The 12,084-nt window shown below is 48.3% G+C and overlaps 1 protein-coding gene across 2 annotated transcripts in view; it reads right to left on the bottom strand.

The window, feature by feature from the left end:
* LOC135811213 (E3 ubiquitin-protein ligase TRIM71-like) overlaps window positions 1-12,084 on the bottom strand; it is a 233,073-nt gene that overhangs the window by 132,472 nt on the left and 88,517 nt on the right. For both annotated transcript variants that reach the window (XM_065324404.1, XM_065324405.1), the window contains one exon: window positions 3,206-3,300. In XM_065324404.1, coding sequence (XP_065180476.1) covers window positions 3,206-3,300 — 95 coding nt within the window. The remainder of the gene's footprint in view (window positions 1-3,205; window positions 3,301-12,084) is intronic.

Below are 12,084 nucleotides of genomic sequence, written 5' to 3' on the forward strand. Positions count from 1 at the left end.
TAAAAGCAAGTCCACAGTAGACGACGGCATTGTTTCAGGCACCAACAGCCATCAATGAAGTCTGATTTTGAAGCGTGGAGATGAGAGAATGAAAATCTGATTCTAGCACAAGCTAAGAGTTGCCAATAATATGACTTTGCAGTGTAGCCAACATCAAAAAAGAAAGTGAAAGCAAGCAAGCAGTCATGCACATGCACGAACGACACCATGTTGGTTGGCGTTACCATTGAAGATCCATGTGACATGTGACGTCAGGCTAGGCATGCGCAAAGCTCTGCATTGGCAATGCAAGTGGAATACCACATAGCACTTAACCCTTGCCATGCTGGGGCCCCTTTTCTCCAATCAGCCGGCTGTCCAGCGCACTGACTCTCTTTGTGTAGTTTGCGCACACAGCTCTGAACGAAATTTATTCTCATTTCACTCCACCTTGATGGATTTTCATCATCCTGGGCTCGTTGGAAAGATCAGGACCAAGCGAATCCATCATGGTAGATCTCAGCGACATAGACACACCAGGGCCACTTCCATCTCCTCTCCAAACTACTCCACCGTGCCTCGGAACGGCACAACTCAATTTCACGTTCTTGTTCAGCATCTTGCCCAAATTCAACCGATTTTCACGATTCGAACTCCGCTGGAAAGCTGAGATCCAAGCACTATATTTGATGTCCATCACTCATGCGTCGTGCCAAAGGGAAATCCCCTAGCCTGCTCCAAATAAATGCGAAGTCATAAACCAAAAAAATCGCGTTTGCTCCGGGCCGTAATCTCGGTGTTCATCATGTCGCCGCTCAATGAGTCATTATCCTATAGCGACGAAATTTGTATCTTCGGAAAGATAACCTCAAGACCTTTCCTTTGGTGTATTGATTGTCTTTATGCGTCACGGATTTACCATAGTTTGTACACTGATATATGCACTGCGATATAACCCTTTGTGGACGGACTGTACGAGTTTTGATCTAATAATAATAATAATAAGAAGAAGAAGAAGAAGCTCGAAACTCGAAACGCGAATTTTTCTGAGCGCACCGCACGTTTTCGGCGATATTTTTTTACACAAATCGAAAGACGAAATCCATATCTTTCCAATGGTGCTAAATTCGCCGGGGGGTCCCTAGTCAAAATGTTGACGAAACCGGCCGCGCAAGAAAGAAATTGAGAGCTTCCGCGAGCATGCAGAACTAACATTGCAGTACGAGTACTGTCATGGCACGACGATACCGACGATGCCATCGGCATGATTCTGAACTGGAACTCTAACGTGGACAGTTCTGGCGACCTACTTGACGAGTCTGATGACGACGAGTTCGAAGTGGACAGTGATAGTGATGATGATACAGTCGTCCCTCTCTAATCCGGCACTTTATAATCCAGCACCCTCGATAAACCAGCACAATTTTCAGTAGCCAAAATGTCCTCTTCATGCACATTGCAGCAGTAAATCAGATTTGTTAATCCAGCACCCTCCCTAATCCAGCAGATTTTCGTGGCACAAATGGTGCCGGATTATAGAGGGACCACTGTATCCCAGATATTCAAGAAAACAATTTATCTGATGGATTGGCTGATACTGCTAGTAGCGAGAGCGGTGGCGAGGATGATGTTGGACAGCTTATCCTATCTACTTTCCAAAAATGTATGGTGGTGTATTGGCTAATGCACACCGATTTCGAGTTATTACTGAGTTTCGCATGTCGCTTCTTTCCTGTACAAATTTAGCAGTCCATAAAGGGATAATGTGCGATTTTTTGTGCATATATGCGCTCATGGTCAAGCACGTTATGTTTCAGAGCGCATATATGCGCTCCTGGCTCAAAAAGGGTTAAGTAGCGGTGCGTGACAAATGCAAACATGCCAGTATGCATTCTAACACAAAATAACTACCCTAATTGCCAGAGTATAAAGCACACCAGAGCATAATACACAGACCTAATTTTGCCAAACTTTAAAGCAACTCAAGGTATATCCAGAGTATATTACGCAGTCGTGATTTGAGAATATTTTTGATTACAAAGACAGTACTATAGTGTGATCAGAGCCAACATTTTCATAAAAATTACATCTGTAAATGCAAGTGTAACATATGGGGTTTCATGCACATCTTGTATTTGCAGTGTAGCTGGCGGAAGACACCAGAAATGTATGAATATGTTTCGTGTAGAGTCATTGACTCAGATGTGGTAAATTTGACTACAGTGAGATCCATAGTCATTAGACTACTTTGAAAGTGCACATATTCTCAAATTCCGGAGCGCAGTGTGCACAAGTGACTTGCGGCCTGAAATAGCGTATCTAAAGTTGAAAGTTGGAAGTTAGGTTGAGTTGGGTAACTCCGCTCTTCTTCCTCGCTCACCGGAGGAATTTCTCTAGTCTCCTCGCGCAACTGGGGAGCACTCCAATGGAGAGAGAAAGATTTTTATAGGGCGGCTTGGTGTGAGAGGTGAACTGAGACTTGACGGCGCTAACGGCGAATATCAAGACTTTACGGCCACGGAGCTGCGGGACTCTGCGCTGGTCGTCTATCCGTGTGGAGGCAAAGCAAACGCGGGCAACATTCTGCTGAAGCGAGCGTGGAGCTGAAGCTGGATTGGTGACTGAAGTACCTGCTTACTCCACAACACCGGCGCATAATGATGTGCATGTACAAGACTTCGTGAGTATTCAACTCAAATTCGTGTTCCGTCAGCGTCAGTATCAGCAAGTACAGTCATGTAGTACAATTTGTTCCCAAAATAACTTCGGGACAGTCTGTTCATGGTTTTCATTTGTATTGGACTCGTTCTCTACACTTGCAATAATTTAGCGGCAATTCTAACGTTGTAGCGTTGTTCTCTTGTAATTTAGTGGAACATGTATTGAGTAACTGAGTTTTATGTTTCGTTACATTGTCGTCAGATCTCCTGTGTACCGGTTTTGTGGCACAATGATTTAATATAGCCATTATATTTGGTCGTCTCCATTCTTGTGCAATCATGCATATGTAGGTTGGTTCTCTTCATGTTATTGTGACCAATTTCATAGATGTTGGTTGCCTTAATGCTTTCTCTCCCCTCTCCTCTCACCCAAGCTATTCTGCATAAGCGAAGCTGTGGACGCAGCATACTGCTGCTACACTTCAACGCGGGAATGCGTATAATAATAATAAAGTTGGAACTACACTCTGGAAAACACGGTACAATACTAGTGTGACAAAACTCACCCTGAGAGGTCCTTCCATGGTAGCTGATACAGCAGTAACTGAAGACTGCACATCACCAATTTTTCCATCCAAGTCACTTCGCATGTCAGATTGAACTGCAAAGTTGTCAACAAAAACACAAAGACAAATAACAAGTAAACAGTTTCCTCTGAGACAAAAATGCGAAAATACTCATAAAAAGGACACACTTCAGGCTCTTTACGAACACCTTGAAAGTTTTTGGTTTCACAAGTATACTTTTAAGCCTTCTCATCAGGTGAAATACAGGCAAGGGAAAAGGAACAGGAACAATGGATTAAGTAGTAGTAGTAGTAGTAGTAGTTGTAGTAGTAGTAGTATTTATTATTTTACTAGGGCAATCCCCACAGACTGTGAGTCTTTTTACAGGGTACCCTAGGTAAGTGCGTGAAATAGAGCTGAATGAAGAAAGCCGTAAGTGCGTGAAATAGAGTAAAGAAAAAAGAAAACGGTGGCTGCATACTGTGCCATTATGTGTTGCAAAAGAGGCTGCGAAGAGTACTGTTGAACATTGCAAAGGAGGCTGCCTGGCGGCATGCTGCTGGAAGCGAATTCCACCTGTCAGCAGCCAAGTAAGGCAAAGCATAGAAACCGTACCGTGACGAAGCATTAGGCAGGGCTAAAGCCAGGGCGGACTGTCCCCTGGTCAAGGCATTGGTATGGTTGCTATTTGATCTAAGTACAAAAAGCTCGGCAAGTAGAGGGCTGCGGCAGAGTACAGTAAGGAGGTGGAAAAACAGCGCAAAGAAGAAGATAGCTAATGTTTGGAGTATTATTACAAAAAGAATGAAGTTGAAGACACCACTGCAGCTGTACTTATTGTTGATAAATATGGTGGTAAAGGTACACCCGGCAATATGGCGGTAAACACACGCCTGCCCACACACGCTCTCTAGGCTGCAAAGTTCTAGCACAGAGCTCTCCTTCTCACCACCACCACCACCATCAGTTCGCGCCTGGCGCCTGGTCGATGCATGGTTGGAGGTATCCGGCATAGCAGGCTGGTACATCAAGTAGCGCATGGCAAATAGAAGATGACACAGCAACGACATAGCTCGATTGCGACGTACGTTTCGTCCCCGCTGGACTCATCAGGCAATCTTCTTCTTGGATGTCTTCATACGGAGCTTGACTCGGGAGAATGAAGTTGAAGACACAACTGCAGCTGAACTTATGGTTGATAAATATGGTGGTAAAGACACACCCGTGTGGCGTGTGTTTACCGCCATATTGCGAGGTGTGTCTTTACCACCATATTTATCAACCATAAGTTCAGCTGCAGTAGTGTCTTCAACTTCATTCTCCCGAGTCAAGCCCCGTATGAAGACATCCAAGAAGAAGATTGCCTGATGAGTCCAGCGGGGACGAAACGTACGTCGCAATCGAGCTATGTCGTTGCTGTGTCATCTTCTATTTGCCATGCGCTACTTGATGTACCAGCCTGCTATGCCGGATACCTCCAACCATGCATCGACCAGGCGCCAGGCGCGAACTGATGGTGCTGGTGGTGGTGAGAAGGAGAGCTCTGTGCTAGAACTTTGCAGCCTAGAGAGTGTGTGTGGGCAGGCGTGTGTTTACCGCCATATTGCCGGGTGTGTCTTTACCACAATATTTATCAACTATTATTACAAATACCAAACAAGGCCTTTCTTATATCCATACTATCTCTACACACACAATATAGCTATTCTTATTTCCATACTATTCCTACGCACACAATATAGCTATTCTTATATCCATACTATCCCTACACACACAATATAGCTATTCTTATATCAATACTATCTCTACACACACAATATAGCTATTCTTATTTCCATACTATTCCTACGCACACAATATAGCTATTCTTATATCCATACTATCCCTACACACACAATATAGCTATTCTTATATCAATACTATCTCTACACACACAAAATAGATATTGCGTAACAGCAAGGTACAATTGTGCTGAATGAAATCTAACCCAAGTGCAACACCATCTCCCTGCACCAGTTCTGGTATTTCTGCATGTGCAAGCCGAGGTGCATTCCTTCCCTTTCTAAGACGTCAAAGGCATGCAAGTTGAGGGCGGCAACCATCAACTTTGTTCGGATTTCACCGATTCTTACAGAACAGCTGTTAGCTTCACATGCATACATGCACGCAACCATACATACACAAAAACACCATACATACTGGTACACATCCCCACCTGCCTAATGGGACAAGAAAAGTTGGTTACTGTTCTTTCACCAGGTTGTCGCAAATCACAGTGATAATTGAGTATGACAGTGTACATGCCTGGTAAAGTGTTCAGTAGGGATAGACTGGTCACTAGCCACACTGGTCAGTAGGGGTAGACTGGTCACTAGTCACACTGGTCAGTAGGGGTAGACTGGTCACTAGTCACACTGGTCAGTAGAGGTAGACTGGTCACTAGTTACACTGGTCACTAGGGGTAGACTGGTCACTAGTCACACTGGTCAGTAGGGGTAGACTGGTCACTAGTCACACTGGTCAGTAGGGGTAGACTGGTCACTAGTCACACTGGTTAGTAGGGGTAGACTGGTCACTAGTCACACTGGTCAGTAGGGGTAGACTGGTCACTAGTCACACTGGTCAGTAGGGGTAGACTGGTCACTAGTCACACTGGTCAGTAGGGGTAGACTGGTCACTAGTCACACTGGTCAGTAGGGGTAGACTGGTCACTAGTCACACTGGTCAGTAGGGATAGACTGGTCACTAGTCACACTGGTCAGTAGGGATAGACTGGTCACTAGTCACACTGGTCAGTAGGGGTAGACTGGTCACTAGCCACACTGGTCAGTAGGGGTAGACTGGTCACTAGTCACACTGGTCAGTAGGGATAGACTGGTCACTAGTCACACTGGTCAGTAGGGGTAGACTGGTCACTAGTCACACTGGTCAGTAGGGGTAGACTGGTCACTAGTCACACTGGTCAGTAGGGATAGACTGGTCACTAGTCACACTGGTCAGTAGGGGTAGACTGGTCACTAGCCACACTGGTCAGTAGGGGTAGACTGGTCACTAGTCACACTGGTCAGTAGGGATAGACTGGTCACTAGTCACACTGGTCAGTAGGGGTAGACTGGTCACTAGTCACACTGGTCAGTAGGGGTAGACTGGTCACTAGTCACACTGGTCTGTAGGGGTAGACTGGTCACTAGTCACACTGGTCAGTAGAGGTAGACTGGTCACTAGTTACACTGGTCACTAGGGGTAGACTGGTCACTAGTCACACTGGTCAGTAGGGGTAGACTGGTCACTAGTCACACTGGTCAGTAGGGATAGACTGGTCACTAGTCACACTGGTCAGTAGGGGTAGACTGGTCACTAGTCACACTGGTCAGTAGGGGTAGACTGGTCACTAGTCACACTGGTCAGTAGGGATAGACTGGTCACTAGTCACACTGGTCAGTAGGGGTAGACTGGTCACTAGTCACACTGGTCAGTAGGGATAGACTGGTCACTAGTCACACTGGTCAGTAGGGATAGACTGGTCACTAGTCACACTGGTCAGTAGGGGTAGACTGGTCACTAGTCACACTGGTCAGTAGGGGTAGACTGGTCACTAGTCACACTGGTCAGTAGGGGTAGACTGGTCACTAGTCACACTGGTCAGTAGGGGTAGACTGGTCACTAGTCACACTGGTTAGTAGGGGTAGACTGGTCACTAGTCACACTGGTCAGTAGGGGTAGACTGGTCACTAGTCACACTGGTCAGTAGGGGTAGACTGGTCACTAGTCACACTGGTCAGTAGGGGTAGACTGGTCACTAGTCACACTGGTCAGTAGGGGTAGACTGGTCACTAGTCACACTGGTCAGTAGGGATAGACTGGTCACTAGTCACACTGGTCAGTAGGGATAGACTGGTCACTAGTCACACTGGTCAGTAGGGGTAGACTGGTCACTAGCCACACTGGTCAGTAGGGGTAGACTGGTCACTAGTCACACTGGTCAGTAGGGATAGACTGGTCACTAGTCACACTGGTCAGTAGGGGTAGACTGGTCACTAGTCACACTGGTCAGTAGGGGTAGACTGGTCACTAGTCACACTGGTCAGTAGGGATAGACTGGTCACTAGTCACACTGGTCAGTAGGGGTAGACTGGTCACTAGTCACACTGGTCAGTAGGGGTAGACTGGTCACTAGTCACACTGGTCAGTAGGGATAGACTGGTCACTAGTCACACTGGTCAGTAGGGGTAGACTGGTCACTAGTCACACTGGTTAGTAGGGGTAGACTGGTCACTAGTCACACTGGTCAGTAGGGGTAGACTGGTCACTAGTCACACTGGTCAGTAGGGGTAGACTGGTCACTAGTCACACTGGTCAGTAGGGATAGACTGGTCACTAGCCACACTGGTCAGTAGGGGTAGACTGGTCACTAGTCACACTGGTCAGTAGGGGTAGACTGGTCACTAGTCACACTGGTCAGTAGAGGTAGACTGGTCACTAGTTACACTGGTCACTAGGGGTAGACTGGTCACTAGTCACACTGGTCAGTAGGGGTAGACTGGTCACTAGTCACACTGGTCAGTAGGGATAGACTGGTCACTAGTCACACTGGTCAGTAGGGGTAGACTGGTCACTAGTCACACTGGTCAGTAGGGGTAGACTGGTCACTAGTCACACTGGTCAGTAGGGATAGACTGGTCACTAGTCACACTGGTCAGTAGGGGTAGACTGGTCACTAGTCACACTGGTCAGTAGGGATAGACTGGTCACTAGTCACACTGGTCAGTAGGGATAGACTGGTCACTAGTCACACTGGTCAGTAGGGGTAGACTGGTCACTAGTCACACTGGTCAGTAGGGGTAGACTGGTCACTAGTCACACTGGTCAGTAGGGGTAGACTGGTCACTAGTCACACTGGTCAGTAGGGGTAGACTGGTCACTAGTCACACTGGTCAGTAGGGGTAGACTGGTCACTAGTCACACTGGTCAGTAGGGGTAGACTGGTCACTAGTCACACTGGTCAGTAGGGGTAGACTGGTCACTAGTCACACTGGTCAGTAGGGGTAGACTGGTCACTAGTCACACTGGTCAGTAGGGGTAGACTGGTCACTAGTCACACTGGTCAGTAGGGATAGACTGGTCACTAGTCACACTGGTCAGTAGGGATAGACTGGTCACTAGTCACACTGGTCAGTAGGGGTAGACTGGTCACTAGCCACACTGGTCAGTAGGGGTAGACTGGTCACTAGTCACACTGGTCAGTAGGGATAGACTGGTCACTAGTCACACTGGTCAGTAGGGGTAGACTGGTCACTAGTCACACTGGTCAGTAGGGGTAGACTGGTCACTAGTCACACTGGTCAGTAGGGATAGACTGGTCACTAGTCACACTGGTCAGTAGGGGTAGACTGGTCACTAGTCACACTGGTCAGTAGGGGTAGACTGGTCACTAGTCACACTGGTCAGTAGGGATAGACTGGTCACTAGTCACACTGGTCAGTAGGGGTAGACTGGTCACTAGTCACACTGGTCAGTAGGGATAGACTGGTCACTAGTCACACTGGTCAGTAGGGATAGACTGGTCACTAGTCACACTGGTCAGTAGGGGTAGACTGGTCACTAGTCACACTGGTCAGTAGGGGTAGACTGGTCACTAGTCACACTGGTCAGTAGGGGTAGACTGGTCACTAGTCACACTGGTCAGTAGGGGTAGACTGGTCACTAGTCACACTGGTCAGTAGGGGTAGACTGGTCACTAGTCACACTGGTCAGTAGGGATAGACTGGTCACTAGTCACACTGGTCAGTAGGGATAGACTGGTCACTAGTCACACTGGTCAGTAGGGGTAGACTGGTCACTAGTCACACTGGTCAGTAGGGGTAGACTGGTCACTAGTCACACTGGTCAGTAGGGGTAGACTGGTCACTAGTCACACTGGTCAGTAGGGGTAGACTGGTCACTAGTCACACTGGTTAGTAGGGGTAGACTGGTCACTAGTCACACTGGTCAGTAGGGGTAGACTGGTCACTAGTCACACTGGTCAGTAGGGATAGACTGGTCACTAGTCACACTGGTCAGTAGGGATAGACTGGTCACTAGTCACACTGGTCAGTAGGGGTAGACTGGTCACTAGCCACACTGGTCAGTAGGGATAGACTGGTCACTAGCCACACTGGTCAGTAGGGGTAGACTGGTCACTAGTCACACTGGTCAGTAGGGATAGACTGGTCACTAGTCACACTGGTCAGTAGGGGTAGACTGGTCACTAGCCACACTGGTCAGTAGGGATAGACTGGTCACTAGCCACACTGGTCAGTAGGGGTAGACTGGTCACTAGTCACACTGGTCAGTAGGGGTAGACTGGTCACTAGCCACACTGGTCAGTAGGGATAGACTGGTCACTAGCCACACTGGTCAGTAGGGTTAGACTGGTCACTAGTTACACTGGTCAGTAGGGATAGACTGGTCACTAGTCACACTGGTCAGTAGGGTAGACTGGTCACTAGTCACACTGGTCAGTAGGGGTAGACTGGTCACTAGTTACACTGGTCAGTAGGGATAGACTGGTCACTAGTCACACTGGTCAGTAGGGATAGACTGGTCACTAGTCACACTGGTCAGTAGGGGTAGACTGGTCACTAGTCACACTGGTCAGTAGGGGTAGACTGGTCACTAGTCACACTGGTCAGTAGGGATAGACTGGTCACTAGTCACACTGGTCAGTAGTGGTAGACTGGTCACTAGTCACACTGGTTAGTAGGGGTAGACTGGTCACTAGTCACACTGGTCAGTAGGGGTAGACTGGTCACTAGTCACACTGGTCAGTAGGGATAGACTGGTCACTAGTCACACTGGTTAGTAGTGGTAGACTGGTCACTAGTCACACTGGTCAGTAGGGATAGACTGGTCACTAGTCACACTGGTCAGTAGGGATAGACTGGTCACTAGTCACACTGGTCAGTAGGGATAGACTGGTCACTAGTCACACTGGTCAGTAGGGATAGACTGGTCACTAGTCACACTGGTCAGTAGGGGTAGACTGGTCACTAGTCACACTGGTCAGTAGGGGTAGACTGGTCACTAGTCACACTGGTCAGTAGGGATAGACTGGTCACTAGTCACACTGGTCAGTAGTGGTAGACTGGTCACTAGTCACACTGGTCAGTAGGGATAGACTGGTCACTAGTCACACTGGTCAGTAGGGATAGACTGGTCACTAGTCACACTGGTCAGTAGGGATAGACTGGTCACTAGTTACACTGGTCAGTAGGGGTAGACTGGTCACTAGTCACACTGGTCAGTAGGGGTAGACTGGTCACTAGCCACACTGGTCAGTAGGGATAGACTGGTCACTAGCCACACTGGTCAGTAGGGGTAGACTGGTCACTAGTCACACTGGTCAGTAGGGATAGACTGGTCACTAGTCACACTGGTCAGTAGGGATAGACTGGTCACTAGCCACACTGGTCAGTAGGGGTAGACTGGTCACTAGTCACACTGGTCAGTAGGGATAGACTGGTCACTAGTCACACTGGTCAGTAGGGATAGACTGGTCACTAGTCACACTGGTCAGTAGGGATAGACTGGTCACTAGTCACACTGGTCAGTAGGGGTAGACTGGTCACTAGTCACACTGGTCAGTAGGGGTAGACTGGTCACTAGTCACACTGGTCAGTAGGGGTAGACTGGTCACTAGTCACACTGGTCAGTAGGGATAGACTGGTCACTAGTCACACTGGTCAGTAGGGATAGACTGGTCACTAGTCACACTGGTCAGTAGGGGTAGACTGGTCACTAGCCACACTGGTCAGTAGGGGTAGACTGGTCACTAGTCACACTGGTCAGTAGGGATAGACTGGTCACTAGTCACACTGGTCAGTAGGGGTAGACTGGTCACTAGTCACACTGGTCAGTAGGGGTAGACTGGTCACTAGTCACACTGGTCAGTAGGGATAGACTGGTCACTAGTCACACTGGTCAGTAGGGGTAGACTGGTCACTAGTCACACTGGTCAGTAGGGGTAGACTGGTCACTAGTCACACTGGTCAGTAGGGATAGACTGGTCACTAGTCACACTGGTCAGTAGGGGTAGACTGGTCACTAGTCACACTGGTCAGTAGGGATAGACTGGTCACTAGTCACACTGGTCAGTAGGGATAGACTGGTCACTAGTCACACTGGTCAGTAGGGGTAGACTGGTCACTAGTCACACTGGTCAGTAGGGGTAGACTGGTCACTAGTCACACTGGTCAGTAGGGGTAGACTGGTCACTAGTCACACTGGTCAGTAGGGGTAGACTGGTCACTAGTCACACTGGTCAGTAGGGGTAGACTGGTCACTAGTCACACTGGTCAGTAGGGATAGACTGGTCACTAGTCACACTGGTCAGTAGGGATAGACTGGTCACTAGTCACACTGGTCAGTAGGGGTAGACTGGTCACTAGTCACACTGGTCAGTAGGGGTAGACTGGTCACTAGTCACACTGGTCAGTAGGGGTAGACTGGTCACTAGTCACACTGGTCAGTAGGGGTAGACTGGTCACTAGTCACACTGGTTAGTAGGGGTAGACTGGTCACTAGTCACACTGGTCAGTAGGGGTAGACTGGTCACTAGTCACACTGGTCAGTAGGGGTAGACTGGTCACTAGTCACACTGGTCAGTAGGGGTAGACTGGTCACTAGTCACACTGGTCAGTAGGGGTAGACTGGTCACTAGTCACACTGGTCAGTAGGGATAGACTGGTCACTAGTCACACTGGTCAGTAGGGATAGACTGGTCACTAGTCACACTGGTCAGTAGGGGTAGACTGGTCACTAGCCACACTGGTCAGTAGGGGTAGACTGGTCACTAGTCACACTGGTCAGTAGGGATAGACTGGTCACTAGTCACACTGGTC

This window comes from Sycon ciliatum, chromosome 3 (genome assembly GCF_964019385.1).
Source record: "Sycon ciliatum chromosome 3, ocSycCili1.1, whole genome shotgun sequence".
Classification (NCBI taxonomy): domain Eukaryota; kingdom Metazoa; phylum Porifera; class Calcarea; order Leucosolenida; family Sycettidae; genus Sycon; species Sycon ciliatum.